At 33.1% G+C, this 17,588-nt stretch overlaps 2 protein-coding genes across 2 annotated transcripts; both read left to right on the forward strand.

The window, feature by feature from the left end:
- The first annotated feature begins 109 nt into the window (after positions 1-109).
- Positions 110-1,886, forward strand: LOC108327629 (GRAS family protein RAD1). Its single transcript, XM_017561317.1, has 2 exons — positions 110-567; positions 659-1,886. The coding sequence occupies exons 1-2, from the start codon at positions 110-112 to the stop codon at positions 1,884-1,886; spliced, it is 1,686 nt and encodes a 561-aa protein (XP_017416806.1).
- A 3,552-nt stretch (positions 1,887-5,438) lies between these two features.
- On the forward strand, positions 5,439-17,210 carry LOC108328205 (histone-lysine N-methyltransferase EZA1). Its single transcript, XM_017562034.2, has 12 exons — positions 5,439-5,563; positions 5,918-6,022; positions 6,872-7,140; positions 7,259-7,420; positions 8,020-8,104; positions 8,238-8,396; positions 8,487-8,534; positions 8,620-8,694; positions 8,775-9,019; positions 9,323-9,470; positions 16,654-16,856; positions 17,075-17,210. The coding sequence occupies exons 1-12, from the start codon at positions 5,525-5,527 to the stop codon at positions 17,208-17,210; spliced, it is 1,674 nt and encodes a 557-aa protein (XP_017417523.2). The 5' UTR covers positions 5,439-5,524.
- The last annotated feature ends 378 nt before the right edge of the window (positions 17,211-17,588 follow it).

Raw genomic sequence — 17,588 nt, forward strand, 5'->3', positions numbered from 1 at the left:
CGATCATTTATACGTTCAAATATTCCTTTTCCACCTTGATCGTGGTAATGGATACCCTCTCCCCTACGTTTATCTAGATAAACACAATTTCTTGATTAATTACGTTAACATGGAAAATGATCAATTTTCATCTACAGCTTTAAATTTAAGAGAAATCCTAGTGGGTTATGGCTCTACACAAGAGGATGTGTTTCAAGAGAAAGAGAGTTTTTCTGGAATGGAATTGCTGGGACCTATTGAGGATGAAAAAGGAACCAAACTGTTCGAGGATGAAGATCAGAAACAGCTACAAGAACCCCAAGTCTATAAGTTGTTAGAAGTGTTTAACTGTGATTATGATATGCAACTGAAACCGACACCACAGTTCGATGAAACTACGTGGCCAGCGAAGCATGACATAGAATCAGCTGAACACAATAATCATGTGTCACCATCATTAGCATCCTTAGAGCTGCTGAGAAACTACAGAAGCAGATTTAAGAGGATAAGCGAGCAAAATATAGCGAAACCTTCTTTGGATCACCACCAGATATCAACTGAAGAAATTATAAGAGTAGCTGGAGCAAGGTTTGTCACATATATTTTTAGTTGAATTGATATTTTTTAACATGTAAATTGTGTTTCCGATTCAAAATCTGTTATGATCTTGTGCTTTCAGATATGTTCAGTATTCTGCACATTGGAATGATAGTTTTTGCATCCCTATGCACCCATACGGATTGGATTTTGGATGTTTGTCTGAGGAGGAAAATAGAGACGTAGAACTTGCTCAGTTTCTCCTTGCTGCAGCTGAGAGGGTAGGTTGCCACCAGTTTGAACGTGCAAGCAGATTACTTCTCCACTGTCAACTGAATTCATCACCCAATAATGGAAGCCCCGTTCAAAGAGTTATCTTTCACTTCGCCCAAGCACTTCGAGAGAGAATCGACAGAGGACTAGGAAGAACGACAGCGAAGGGATCAGAGAAAAAAGAAGAAAGGGAGTGGATTCAAAAGATTGACACCAATGTTGCCCTAACATTCCATCAAAATATTCCTTTCAATCAAGTCATGCAATTCACTGGAATACAAACTATAGTGGAACATGTTGCATCTGAGACCAAAATTCATGTTATTGATTTCGAAACAATATGTGGGGTGCACAATACAATATTGATGCAAGCACTGACAGAACGCCAGGATTGCAAAGTGCAACTTTTGAAGATAACTGCACTTGCACTTAATTCATGCAGAAGCATGATACAAGAGACTGGAAAAAGGTTAGCTAGTTTTGCTGAATCATTGAACTTACCCTTTTTATATAATGCAGTTTTTGTGACAGACTTTGCAGAGATAAGGGAAGGTGATTTTGAAATTGGAGAGGGTGAAGCAGTGGCTGTGTACTCTCCATATTTTCTGAGGTGCATGGTATCAAGGCCAGATTGTATGGAAAACTTGATGAGGGTTATATGGAATATGAAGCCGGTTATAATGATAGTTCTTGAAGTTGAAGCAAACCATAACTCACCCATCTTTGTGAACCGGTTCATTGAAGCATTGTTCTTCTACTCAGCTTATTTTGATTGCCTTGGAAGCTGCATAAATGATGAGAATGAGAGCAGAAGGAAAATAGAAACAGTTTTATCTGAGGGGATAAGGGAAATTGTTGCAATGGAAGGGAGAGAAAGAAAAGTTAGAAATGTGAAGATAGATGTTTGGAGAAAGTTCTTTGCAAGGTATCGAATGGTAGAAACAGGGTTTAGTGAGTCATCTCTTTACCAAGCTCACCTGGTGAACAAAGAGTTTGCTTTTGGGAAATTCTGCACTCTAGAAAAAAATGGCAAGTGTATTATAGTTGGATGGAAAGGGACCCCAGTTCATTCGGTCTCGGCTTGGAGGTTTCTTTGAAAATATTATTTGAAAAAAATATATTTTCACAGTTTTTTTTAATAACATTTGAAAAACAAATCTGTTGTTCACACTGATTGTTAGTTCTATTAAAGATCGATTTAAAAAGGTCATCGATTTTTTTTAATATTAATAAATATCTATTAAATTAATTGTGATATAGATTTATAAAAATAAGTGTTTTAATTGTTTTTATTAATGAATAATTTTAAAATAAACTGTTGAAGATTATGAAAAAGTTAAAATTTAAAAATTAAATTTAAGTAATTATTAAAAGAAGAGAAAAAGACTTCAAATTTATAGATACTGCAATATATGATGAAATATATTTTCTTGACAACTAAAACTGAATGTTATGTTTAACTTATTCTTAATTATATAAAAATAATATTTTTTTTCTCAAATAAAAAAAAAAAAAAATATATATATATATATATATATATATATATATATATATATATATATATATATATATATATATATAAAACTAAAACTGAAACTGCAATATATGATGAAATATATTTTCTTGAAAACTAAAACTGAATGTTATTGTCTTATTCTTAATTATATAAAAATAATATTTTTTTCTCAAATATATATATATAACTTATAGAACCGTGTTAACAATTTTAGTAATAGTTGTTTCAGTCGATTTTTTTTAAACTAAAGATAATAAAATCTTATTTAAGGCAATAAATAGATTAGAAAGATTAATTTTATTATCTATTAAAAAATGTGTTAAATAAAATTTAATTAATTACAATAATTTAATAAACAATTTTGCATAAAAAAAAGTCTTATAATTAAGTCAACCTATTAAAAAGGGAACCGGAATAAATTATCATCAGATATTGAAATAAGGTAGCAGATGATTAATGATAAGAATGTAATAAATTAGTTTTAGAGCAAATTAAAGATCAGTCAATATTTTGTGAAGGGTGTACCCTGCATACTGAAACAATATATTTTATTGTAATTAAATTTGTTATAAATATATATATATATATATATGTTTAATGTAACGCCCCGGCAACTCACAGGGACCATCGACTTCCCCCACAGATCACCACCAGGCTTTCCAGTGTGCTTTGTCCTCACTCGCATACTTTCCGGGAAAACTTCCCAGAAGGTCACCCATCCCACTCGCACACTTTCCGGGAAAACTTCCCAGAAGGTCACCCATCCCAGAATTACTCCAACCTAAGCACGCTTAACCACTCCAACCTAAGCACGCTTAACCATGGAGTTCTTATGGGCTAGGCTACCGAAAAGCAAATGCATTTTGGTGATATGAGTAGTCAAATCAATTCCTTTAAGTTATCCTTCAACCGTATAGTCCCATACCTATACAGTCTCCAGATCCCTCTCATTCCGGTGTATGTCCGATTCGTCCATGTACCCCTTCCACCCGAAGCTGCCAGGAGCCGCTCCTTGTCCGTGCCCCCTGCACCATGCTTCTTGCACCGGCGTCACTCCCCGCCCTCGTCTCCGTGCCCGGGTGTCACATTTAATTACAATAGAAACATTTATATATTGTTAAACAATTTATCTTTGTAAAAGTTGAGTCATTGACATATTCATCCATCTTCAGCCAAATGTTCATTCAAGATCTTTTCAATTTCACCATCTTCACTAACCTCTCTAATTTCATCATTTGCATATGTTGAATCATCATCTCTAAAAAAACCCTCCAAACTAATTATCAATTCCTTTGGATGTCATTATGCTTGTGAAAATTAGATAAAATTATATACGACAAACTTATAAAATGAAAACTCATTATAAAATCATTTTTTTTGTAAGAAATTGTTTAACAGAGTGTTTCTGATTTTTTTCAGGCCAATTACCAATTCCTTTGATGTCATTATGCTTGTGAAAATTAGATAAAATTATATAAGACAAAAATTATAAAATGAAAACTCATTATAAAATCATTTTTTGTAAGAAATTGTTTAACAAAGAGTATTTCTGATTTTTTCAATTGGGACTACACATGGATGACAGAGAAAAGGTTGGAGTGAGAGAGATGAAAGAAAAAGGGTTGAGAGGAATGACAGAGGTGAGGAAGGGTTTGAGATTTTTTTTTAGTTTTGAGAATGAAAATTATTAAAATACCCTTAACCTTAAAACTTAGAATTCATGATATATAAAGGTATTTTTGTCTACTAAAATCCGGTACACATTATTAAAATGTACCAACTGAAAAACAGGTGTGCGGGTTACCAAACCCCTATATATATATAATTGTTTTTTTTTAATTTTACAGTAAATAACGATCATATTTGTCATGATTTTTGTTTTTTAAATATTACTTTACATCACATATAAAAATACATATCCACATTTAATTTGGCAGATGCCAGAAACAGAATAAAATCTTCTTTTAACATTTTATTTAACTTCTATAAATGTTTGTTAAAATTAAATTTTAATACTAAAATAATAAATACCTTTCATATTTTAATATGACAAATTTATCAATTTTTATTTACTAAAATTCGTTATTAATATTTTTAAAAACATTAAGGAATGAATAAGCTTCAAAAGGACAAATTTCAATTCTTAAAAATATTATAAATATACTTCTAAAGTACTTTCCAATGCACTTTTTATTATTAATTAAAAACTTTATTCAGAATTACAATACTACTTTAATGATACTCCTTATTTAATCACTTTAATTATAATTTTTAAGAAGTTAACTAATAAAATGTGTTTGATAAAAATGTTTTTAATTATCTAAGTAAATAAAATTTGTATGACTATTATGTCTAAAATTAATCTTAATTGGTAAGAAATTGGTGGTCCCAATACACGCAAGCAATTAGTAAAATAGAAGGAGCATTAATTTGCATATGAAACGGTACCATAAATTATGCAATTGACCAAAATGCTAACTCAGATTTTAAGAGTGAGATGTTAATATATTTAGTTCAATTTATTAGCTTGATCAGTTCTTCCATTAAAGTCTATGTACAATGAGTTTAATCATTAGGTTCTTATCTAATGCTATGTTAATATGAGGGAGAAATTGAGAAAGAAAAAAGAAATTAAAAGTGAAGTTGTTTTGATCACAAATAAAGTAAAATAAAATTAATTAATTAATAAAATAAAATTTATAATAAATAAAACTATATTTTAAAAAATATATAAGTTGTTTGGCAAAGGATTAAATTTTAATATAATTTATTTTATTTTATTTATTTAACTATAATTATTAATAAAAAATTAACATAATAATCTCTTATGATTTTACTCATATTTTCTTTGCATCCTTAAAAAAATAAATATTTTCTATGTTTTTATTATTTTTGTGGTTTTGTGTTTTTTCTTTTTCAATTTTCTAACTTTTTATTTTTATTTTTTGAAGTATATTTGTCACTTTTCGTCCTTAAATCTAAATAGGCTGCAAGTGACTATATCATATTTTGTATATAAAAGAGAAATTGAAAAGAAAATGTATTTTTTGTTTTTTAGTTTTTAAGCTTTCTTTACATTTTGCAATATATTTATCGTTTTTGGTCCTCAAATCTAAATAGCGTATAAGCGTCAATATCACATTTCGCATATAACAGAGAAATTAAGAAGCAGAAGGAAAGTTATCTATCTCCTCCTTTGATGAATCTTTGATAGTATCCATGGTTAACAAAACAACTAGGTCATCCTCAAATTATCAAGTATGTTTTTCATTCATCACTTTTTATTATTTTCCCCTTTCTACGATTCCTTTCATTTTTAGATGCTTTGTTTCTTCTAATTTTTTTTTCATTTCATCTCTTTATTGAAGTATCGTTCCATGACGAATTAAAATTAATTTTATTTTTCATCTAATCAGATCATAGATAAGAAATTAAACAAGTATTTGTTCCTCTTTCTGTGAACAAATAATTGACGTCAAAATTTGTTTTTCTGATACGTGTGTTTGGCTATTGATAATTCATTTTATCAACGAATTATTGCTTTGCTTTAATGCATAAGGAGTAAACTTCAATTTTTGTGTAAGCTTTAATTGTGTTTTATAACATTGATAGAAACAACTTCGAGAGAGAACAAAAAATGGTAGTAGAAGAATCTTGAAGAGCAGGATAAAACAATCAGCAAATGAATTCCATGCAAAGCAAGGGAAATCAGTCAAAGTAAGATCTTGTTTATTCAATGTTTTTTTTTAAATAATTTTCAATTTCATAAAATTTCTTTCCTAGCACATCTATATAAATCTCTTTAAGTTTTATAATTAGGTCCCTTCAATGAGATAATGTCCGTGTTGAAAAACTAGGTTCAGAATTAAAAAGTAATTTGGAATGAAATTTTGTACTCTTTTATTGCATGCGTTTCTTATAAGAGTGATTAAGGATGAAACTCATTTTAAATCCAATAAAATATGTTGAATATAAATTCTAAATTCATTTTAATTAGATGAAACATAATTGGATTGGATTCGATTTAGTCATCCCAATTTAAATTTATTTTTTTAAATTAAAATTAAATTGGTTTATTTAAACTTTTTAAATAAAATATAGTTTTTATTTTGTCGAATCTCATCTTTCTTCAGGTTAAATATAATCTAACTTTAATTTAGTTTAATCTGATTTTAATTTGGTTTAACTTGACTTAAACACAATTCAATCAAGACGAGGTCACGGTGTGACTCAGTTTGATGTTTCACAATTTAAACTAATCTAAACTCACTAATTTTATATTTTCAATATTAAAAAAAATTATTCAATCCAAATACAACTAAATAGATTGGATTAAAAAATCCAAAAATATAAATTCAATCTTTAAATAAATTTATTGAAATAAACTTAAAAGTAATATAAATTTTGAATAATTATGAATTGTTGTTGAAGATTGGAAATTTGTTACTTGCCACTTTTTCTTACAATCAATTGGTGTGTTGGTTATAATTCCTCATTTGAATTTATTTTCTTCCTTTGCAAACATTTTTGCTTAGCTTGTAGTTGATCTGATTTGTGTTTGGATAGGAAAAAGTTGAAAGACATTGGAAGAATCTTGAGCCTTTGTTTTCAGAGGTTAAATCAGTGATATCAGAGAGGGAGTGTTTGGGTAGTGAGAAGAATATCAATATTCTGTCTTCAAGAATTCAAAGTCCATTGTATAAGCACGTTAGTTCCCCTAAGACTATTGCAGATAAGGATCACATCAGCAAGAAGGACTTTTCAATTGAAAAATGCATTAAGATTCCATACTTGGAAAAACTACCCTCGTATACATCTTGGGTATATGTGCGTAGGTGCGTTTTACTTCAATTTTCAAAAAAATAATTATTTTCTTCCCATCTACATGCAAAATTCACTAAAGCCAAAAATGAGAAAATGTTGATAATTTTCTAAATCTTTCATGCTAAACAGAAATGAGAAAATGGCAGAAGATCAATCAGTTATTGGCAAACAACAAATGTATTGTGATATAAACAGAGGTGAAATGGTTATATGCAGTGACAGTGAAGAAGAGACTGTAAATCTTCAAGATGTTAAATATGACTTCACTGAGGCTCAGGACCAATTTCTGTGGTAAATTAAAATGGAATAATTGTGGTTGCTTCTACAAGTTTTATTTATTTATAAATTAAAAATAAATTGTAATTAGAGTTAGAATTTCCAATAACAATTTTCCATCATCATACGGTGTTTGAATATGTTTTTTTTACTACAGTAAAACTAGAGAATTATTTTGATTTTATAAAATTTTTGTTTATTTAGTTTCTATAAAATGTTTTTCTTGATTTTTCATCCTTTCAAAATTCTAAACTATATTTTTTAATCTTTAATATTTATTTTAATACAGATAGATAACATTTATTTTACAAATTTGAAGACTCTTTAATGTCATATTTTGACATTATAGCTCATCACATACATAAATTTAAAAGATCATTTCACATTTTCTTCAACATATAGACAGGATAAAAAGTACTGATTTTTAATTTTAGAGAAAAAAAAGCAAAGTAAAAAATTTAATAGAACCTTCAGCAAAACTCAATATTATACAGAGAGCAAGAACATATTTAAACGTTAAATTCAATATAAAACTTGAGTTTGTTTTACATCATCTATAAATGCTTGAAGCTTCTCTATTCTAAAGTGACAATTTTCACTCTTGAATATATTAGGAAGACACTGAACGAATATGGATCAAATGAAAACGTATTGAGTATCGTTGAAGAGTTTGTCAAGGCTACTGCTTCACAAATCCAGGTAATTTGGAATAACTTATGAACATGATTATATGTTTCTTGTTGTTAATCCTAATTAGTTATTGTAAAATTATGTTGCACCGAGAATATTTTGAGTAACCATTTTTGTGCATTTTTCTCATCAAAATATGCAGGAGAGGTTTGAAAAACTTCAAGAAATCAAAATGCAGAGTGTAAACAAGGATTCTAAAGATTGCCATTGTAGAGGATGTGAATCTGATGGGATGTGTTTGGAGAAAGGCTTGGGTGCCAGTTCACAATCTTTGGATAATCTTTTCTGTCGTCATTGCTTTGTAAATTCTAAAACGTTATTCTTTAAAGTTCTTGCCATTCGCATGGTGTATAAAGATTGTAACGGTATGTCTTATAATTTTCTTGAGCAGATCTTTAATTGTCCTGTGCATGGAAATTTTCAACCTTTAGTATATCCTGTAAGGAATAATTCTTCAAGTTCTTTTCAATTTAATCTGTGTTACGAACTCCAGCAAGAAATCAATTTGATGATTTACTTCACAGACGGAAAAGCAAAAACCTTGGTCTGGACATGAAGGTGACAGACAACAACCATGTAGCGATCAATGTGCCCTTCTGGTATTCTTCTTTTTCTTTCTCTGAGATTTCTGGGGGCTGTGGAAGAATATAAATCTAAAATTTCAATTTTATTTTCTCAGTCAAAAGATGTCAGGCTTTCTTCAGCTGAAGGGTCTTCTAAAGCCAAAAGAGTTAATCCATCAGAAGAGAACTCAACATTGCCTCCAAAAGAGTCTCTGAATTCTTGTAATAAGATGAAAACAATCTTGGATGATAGAGACGAAGTTGGGGAACAGCATGCTAAGGAGATAACAAGTAACCTGGATTGGAAACCTCTAGAGAGAGATTTATATTTGAAGGGGATAGAAGTGTTTGGAAAAAACAGGTATGGAAATTTGTTTTTTGCTGGAAAAATGGTGGCTTCAAACTTAGCTTCAACTTGCATTGCGTATAAACAATAGTGGACTTGAAAAATTAGTTCTTATTTTTTCTGTACATGTTCTGCGAGTGTGTTTAATTTTTAAAATATTCTTCTTTCTTGTGAAAGCATTAAGCTATACCATTAATTTTTTTTTTCTTGTAATAAGCATTGAATGTTTTCTATTAAGGTTTTGAATGCATTATTAGGATATTATCTCCTAACTGTTATACAAGTGTTGGTTTACGTGGTGCTATTCACGACTTGCAGTTGCCTTATTGCTCGAAACTTACTTTCTGGCTTGAAGACTTGCTCGGAAGTAGCTAGTTACATGTTGGCTGAGGAGGAGTCAATGCTCCATGGATCCATGCCACTTACAAATGCAAATAACGATGATCAGGCTAATGCAGAGAGCACGGTGAGAACTGCTAATAGAGACATTTCCTAGCTAGTTAGTTTACTATCATTTTTTGTTAGCGGTCAAAAATATTGTACGTTGTAATAGATACCTTAGCTATCAAGAATAATCGGTGCAAGTGTATGTTGTAAGAGATACTGGACTTAGTTCTCATCTATAAAACTATAAAATGTAATGCACAATTGGTGAGAAATAAAAAAAAAAGTATACTTTCTCTATTAAAATTCTTCTTCATTCAATTTATGGTTTAATCCGTCGTAATACTTTTCTTCTTTGCATCTTCATAACGGTTTCCTTCATGGTCTTCTCCTAATATGATTCTTGATTCTTCCAATCCCTATTTCATTACTGGTGATTCCTTTTGTTTTGATAAAAATGAATGGACCTAATTATTATGCTTGGTCTCATAAATTTTCTATCTTCTTGAAATTTCTTTATTCGAAGAACAAGCTTCAATTCATTGGTATTCTTCCTCACCCACAATCTAACTCTGCCCTTTTGGATATTAGGATCGTTGTAACTCTATTTTCATGTCATGGCTCATTTATTTTATTGATGCAACAATTACTCCAAGTGTTTATTAGATGAATCTGGAATTACTCCAAGGGAGACGTTTTTCGCATCTCAAATATTCAAGAAGAAATCTACGTTCTTTGTCAAAGTCATCTTAGTATAACTGTGTATTTCACTCAGTTGTAGAATCTTTATCAAGACTTAGATCAATTCCGTCCTCTACCTTTGTGTTCTTGTGAGATCAAGTCTTCTTGCAATCTTCTCCCTACTATATGTTCTTATCGTGATGGTGATTTTGTTCTTCTCAAAGGGCTTAATGAACAATACTTCATTGTTCGTTCCCAAATTATGATGATGACGATCATACTTTCTTCCTTCTCATTCAATAAGAACACTAATTCGGTGTCCCGATTGATGATCTTCATACTATGGCCTCTTTTTCTTCCTTCATAAGAGGACACACTGGTTTCTTCGGTCTTTACTCTTAGTCTTTCTCCACTTCTGGTAAAGGTCGCGGTTGTCATTGTAATTCCAAAGTATGTACTCATTGTGATCACCCTGAACATACTATTGAAACTTGTTCTCGAAAACATGGATCTTCACATGCAGAATTCTGATTCTTCTCATGATGTTCAAACGCTTAAAGATATTGATGAAGGTGATGATACATATACTCTCTTTCTCAAATAGACGTATCTTTTGTTCTAACTCTTGACTCTTACTCTTGAGCAACATCAAGCCTTAATTATTCCTTATTCACCAAGCAGACTCACTTTGATTTCACTATTGTACTTAGTTATTGTTAAATTTGGGGGAGAAAATGTAGTGATAAAAAATATTATTCCATTGTGTCTAGTTTCTATTACACCAAAATGTCCTATATAAGGAGCAAATAGACCAGCACATAAAAGCCCAAAACTAAAAGTACAATTATACAATACAATATATTTCAACACTCCCCCTCAAGTTGGAGCATATAGATCATATGCACCAAGCTTGGAACATATAAATTGAATCCTAGGTCCCCTTAGAGATTTGGTAATAATGTCTCCGAGTTGTTCATTAGAATTGACAAACTCAGTAACAAGTTCCTTAGTCAACAACTTCTCTCTAATAAAATGACAATCAATTTCTATATGTTTTGTTCTCTCATGAAATACTGGATTGGAGGCAATATGAAGGGCTGCTTGGTTGTCACAGTACAGTTTCAACGACTCATTTCCACAAAATTTCAACTCTTGGAGAAGTTGCTTGATCCACACAAGTTCGCATGTAGTCAAAGCCATAGATCGGTATTCAGCTTCAGCACTACATCTAGCAACAACACTTTGTTTCTTACTTTTCCAAGATATAAGGTTCCCTCCAAGTAGAACACAATATCCTGTAGTAGATCTTCGATCAATTGCAGAACCAGCCCAATCTGCATCACAATATCCTTCAATCTGAGTGCTTCCCTTGTCCTCATACAACAATCCCTGTCCTGGATTTCCTTTTATGTATCTGAGAATTCGAATCACTGCATTCCAATGGTCAACATGTGGATTTTGCATAAATTGACTCACAACTCCCACTGGATAAGAAAGATCAGGTCTTGTTATTTTGTAAGATATGAGTTTTCCAACCAGCCTTCTATATCTCTCTGGATCTGAGAAAGGTTCACCTTGATCTCTCATTAGCTTTTGATTTGAGTCCATAGGACTATCAATAGGCTTGTAATTTGTCAAACTTGTTTCCTCTAAAATATCAAGAGCATATTTCCTTTATGAAATGATGACACCTTCTTTTGACTGTGCGACTTCAATACCAAGGAAGTATTTTAGACGACCCAGATCTTTAGTCTGAAAGTGGTTGAACAAATGATTCTTTAATTGAGTAATTTTAGTGTTGTCATTCCCTGTAATAACAATATCATCAACATACACCATGAGATAAACACATTTGTGAGGAGAAAAATGACCATAAAACACTGAGTGATCCGCCTCACATCGTTTCAACCCAAAATTTTGCACAACCCGACTAAATTTACCAAACCAAGCACGAGGTGATTGTTTCAAGCCATAGAGGGAACGATGTAATTTACAAACTAACCCAGACTCCCCCTAAGCAACAAACCCAGGAGGTTGCTCCATGTATATCTCCTCTTCTAGATCACCATGAAGAAAGGCATTTTTAATGTCCAACTGGTAAAGTGGCCAATGACGAATGGCAGCCATAGCAAGTAAAATACGAACGGTACTGGTTTTAGCCACAGGAGAAAAGGTATCACAATAATCAATGCCATAAAATTGAGTATATCCCTTAGTTACTAGACGAGCTTTTAGATGATCAATTTCACCAGTAGGACCAACCTTAATAGCATAAACCCATTGGCAGCCAACAGGCTTCTTACTAGGAGGAAGAGGAACAAGGTCCCAAGTACCATTGTGGTCAAGGGCCTGCATTTCATCAACCATGGCTTGACGCCATCCAGGATGATCAAGTGCCTCATAAATATTAGGAGTCTTAAGGGAGGATAAGGAGGAAACAAAAGAGAAATAGGTAGAAGACAAACGATGATAACTCAAAAAATTATAAACAGGATATGGATTACGAGTAGAACTAATACCTTTCCGAAGGGCAATGGGCAAATTATCATCTGAGTCAGTAGAAGATGAGGAGGATGAAGGATCCATGGTCTGGTGAGCTGATGGAGGAGGAGATGAGTCTAGAGGATCTTTATTGTTCTGAGCTTGTGATTGTCTCCGACGCTGATATGTGAGAAGAGGTGGAGGAACAATGTCATTCACATTTTGAGTTTGAGGTATAGATGCAGGAATAACCAAGGGATCACACGATGGTAGAGGAAACATTTGTTGAACAGATGAACGATCCTCCATAGAGGACGAGAAAAACGGTGTATCCTCAAAGAATGTGACATCAGCAGACATATAATATCTCTTGGTGGAGGGAGAATAACATTTATACCCTTTCTGAAGACAAGAATATCCCAAGAAGACACACTTAATAGCCTTGGCGGATAGCTTATCAAGACCTGGAGAAACATTATGGACAAAACATGTACACCCAAATACACGTGGGGGGATATGATATAGGGCGTCATTTGGAAAAATGACAGAATGAGGAACTTTATTCTCAAGAGAGGAAGACGGCATCCTATTGATTTGAAAACAGGCAGTAAGGACTGCATCTCCCCAGTGATGCACAGGAATATTAGTATTCAACATCAAGGAGCGTGCAGTTTCAATGAGATGTCTATTCTTCCTCTCTGCAATACCATTTTGTTGTGGAGTGTGAGGACATGTTGACTGATGTAAAATTCCTTAGGAAGATAAGAATGAAGAAAATGCTGAAGAAAAATATTCCTTAGCATTATCACTACGAAGGATTTTAATTGTCTTCCCAAATTGGTTCTTGATTTCATTAATAAAGGACACAAATATGGACAAAAGTTCAGATCTCTCTTTCATTAAATAAACCCAAGTACATCGAGAGAATTCATCAATGAAGGTTACAAAATAGTTAAAACCAAAAGAAGTAACACGACTTGGTCCCCAAATATCAGAGTGAATAGTTGAGAAAGGAGAATTACATAGTGTCTCAGACTTTTTAGGATGAGAAGATCTAACATGTTTTCCTAATTGACACGACTCACAATCTAAGACTTGAATGTTCTTGAGACTTGGAACCATCATCTTCAACTTGGATAAACTTGGATGGCCCAACCGATCATGCAAAAGTTTTGGGGATGAAGTGGTAAAACAGGAAACTGGAGAGCTATGTTTCAAAAAATAAAGTCCTCGAGACTCATGTCCTTCTCCAATCAGGCGACCCGTACCATGTTCCTATATAACAAAGGAATTAGCAGTAAAGGTTACAGAACAATTTAAGGAATGAGTCAATTGGCTCAAGGAGATTAAATTGTAAGGACAATGAGGAATATACAAAACAGAATTTAAATTTAGTGAAGGAGATAAGGAAACTCTGCCAATTCCCTGAGATGCAACTTTGGATCCATTGGCAATAGTAATGAAATGAGGGATTTTCTGAGAGAACATGGAAGAAAATGAAGAAATAGTACCAGAAATATGGTCAGAGGCACCTAAGTCAAGGATCCATGGATTGTGGCCTTCCACAGATTGAGATATACCGGCAGTTGACACATTGGACATGGAAAAGGATTGGTCAGGATTAGAAGATTTTCCAGACTTATACTTCAAAAATTCTTGATATTCTTCATTTGAAATTTTGGGTTCATCAGATTTCGAAACATGAACGACTTTGTATGGATATCCATGTAAGGCATAACATTTCTCTCGAGTATGGCCTATCCTCTTACAATATGTGCACTGAGGAGGCATACCACGGCCACCACGTCCTCCTCGGTTGCCTCTGCCTCCTCCTCTTCCTTGTGGTGCTACCATAGCTGATGTTTCAATACCACCAATTGAACTTTCGTCTTTAACTAATGAAGGTACCCGAAGAAGTCGAGTAACTAAGTTGTCCATTGATGGAACTTGATCACCAGCTAACATTTGATCACGAACATGACCAAAATCTGAATGTAGACCTCTTAATATTAAGACCATGTAAAACTTATCAAGCTTCTTGTTTAGGCCTTCTAAAGAATCAGCCACAAAGAAATTCTTCAATTCTTCTACAGCAGCACGGGTCATTCCTATGTAAGTAACCATATCATGATTGTTTTGTTTGAGGGAAGTCACTCTTTGAGTTGCATCTCAGGGTCTCAAAAGGAGGAGCACGTTTTGTAGGGTCTCAAAATTTCTAAGACTTATGGTTCAACAGATTGTCATAGGATAGCACATAGTTGAAAATCAAGTTTCTGCCATTGAGATTTCTCTTCTTCAAGAACGGTGGAAACATCTTGTTCAAGATGGTCATGGTGTCCTTGACCAAGAAACCATAACTCCACAGAAGAAGACCAAGATAGATAGTTTTTCCAATTGAGTTTTGCAGAAGTAATGGTTGGAGTAGCAGAGAGAGACGGTGTTCCAAGACCAGCCATTATAAAGCCAAACAAGAAAAAAGGGAAAAAAGGATTGTGGGAAGAAACCCTAAACGGAGCAACCCTCAACGGAACAGCAAATCAGAGACCACAATACACTCAGGAGACGGAGGCGAAACGACCGGCAGTGGCGCGGTGAAGATCCGACACGGGAGAGGCGGCGCGTGAAGCCCACGCGCCCGAGAGAGATCACACAGAAACGACGCGTGACGGCGCGTCGAGAGGAGGATGAGGCGGCGACCACCAGGGATGGGTCGCGCTCTTCGAGGCGCACCGAACCCATAACTTCGCCGGAGAAAAGGCGGCGGCAGACGGCGGCGACGGCGACAGAAGCGACGGTGGACGACGGCGGGCAGTGAGTGGCTAACTGCAAACCCTAACCTGCTCTGGATACCATGTAAAATTTGGGAGAGAAAATGTAGTGATAAAAAATATTATTCCATTGTGTCTAGTTTCTATTACACCAAAATGTCCTATATAAGGAGCAAATAGACCAGCACATAAAAGCCCAAAACTAAAAGTACAATTATACAATACAATATATTTCAACAGTTATGTGGATGATTTGATTCTTAGAGGGTGTAACATATCTGAGATAAACATGTCAATTATTTGTTAAATAAAAAAACTTGGCATTAAGGATCTTGGTTCTCTAAGATTTTTCTTAGGATTTGAAATTGCTCGATCTTGTACAAGTATATTTCTTAATCGAAGAAAATATGTTTTGTATCTCTTGGAAGATGAAGGGTTATTAGCTTCCAAACTATTTTCCACTTATATGAATTTTTCTCTCAAGCTTTCTAAAATTATTGGATTACATCTTTCTTATGCTTCTATATATGTAGACTCATTGGACGATTGATTTATCTCACCAATTCCAGACCAAACATTAACTTTGCAATCAGCATGCTTAGTCAATTTCTCAACACACCTACTTTCCTGCATTTTCAAGTTCCTTTTCGTGTTCTTCGATATATCAAAGGCAAACCTGGACAAGGCCTTTTATTTCCTACTCAACCTCCTCTTCACCTTACCTATTTTTTCAATTCAAACTAGGGAGCATGCCATCTAACTGGCTTGTGTTTCTTTTTTGGTTCATCTCCCAAAGGATCTGGCACCACCAGACTAACCATCAGGCCAACCAAAACAATCACCAAGTTGACTAGTTCGATTAGGCTGACCAGGCCGATCAGGTCGACCAGGTCAATTAGGCTGACCACCAGGTCCATCAGACCAAACTAGATTGACCATCATGGATAATGAGTCATTAAGCTCCTAAGGCAAATTAAGGTATGATTAGAGTATCATTAAGCTAGCAAAATATAAAAGCCTATCACAATTACTATAAATAAAAGTTTCAAATATGACTTTAGATATCATGTACACAATATGCATCTTTAATCATTCAGCGGTCATGGTGGTTTTTAAGTCTCCATTGAATATACCTTTAAACTAAAATTTATAAATTCATTATCTTAAAATTGATGATAGTATTTTTTTATAAGTTCTTCAAAGAAAACTTCAATAGTTAGAGAATCGATAAAAAAAATTCATATACACATTATAAAACTTTTGGCACTTAGAATGTAATTTTGGAATGAAATCAGACAGTATGAAACTCCTTTTGAATGTGAGTTATTTTGGTAGGACGAAGAGACGCCAAGATCACAGTTGCAGCGGAAAAGGGGGAAATATTCTCGAAAATGTGGTGGACTCTCAGCTAGATGGAGAAAAAAGGGTGATGGGCAAAAACGAAGTAATACACAGTATACTCCTTGTAGGTGTCAAGGAATCTGCACAAAGGAATGCACTTGTCATCGTCACGGTACTCGTTGTGAAAAATATTGTGGGTATGTCAATTTCACTACTTAATCTGTCTCGAAGCTTTCATATTACTGAACTAAACACAGTAGTTGTACGATGTTTCATATTTCTCATGTTCATGTGTTTGTCTATTAAAATTTCTTTGTTAATAATAATCTTGTTAAGAAAGTTCATGTTTGGGAAGGCAGGAAAATCCATTCTAAATGTAAACTGTGATACATTTTTATTTAATTTCTACGTTTAGGTGTTCAAAGTTTTGCAGAAACCGGTTCCGAGGATGTTATTGTGCCAAGAGTCAATGCAGAAGTAAACTATGCCCATGCTTTGCAATCAACCGTGAATGTGACCCAGATATTTGTCGAAATTGTTGGGTTGGGTAATCTAAATTAATCAAAAGCATTATATTTCTGTTAATCATTTCAAGTCCAAGTGATATTTTGTTTTGTATAGTTGCAACGATGGTTCACCAGGGGAGCTAGCCGGGGGTGGAAATGGTCATTGTGGAAATATGGATCTTCTTTTGGGGAAAAAAGAGAGGGTAAGTAACTAATTATTTGTTTCTCTTTTCAATTTTTTAAATTATTTTTTATTAATTTTTCACATTATTCAACAATCACGTATCATAAAAAGGCCTGTTAAGTTTTGAAAGTTGTTTTTAGAATAGTTGTTTTAAAAAACAATAAACAATGACATATTTTTTTGTATAATTTTTTATTTCTATCTCTTATTATAATACATTTTTTTATATTAGGCATTTT

The sequence above is a fragment of the Vigna angularis genome, chromosome 2, assembly GCF_016808095.1.
Source record: "Vigna angularis cultivar LongXiaoDou No.4 chromosome 2, ASM1680809v1, whole genome shotgun sequence".
NCBI classification, from domain to species: Eukaryota; Viridiplantae; Streptophyta; class Magnoliopsida; order Fabales; family Fabaceae; genus Vigna; species Vigna angularis.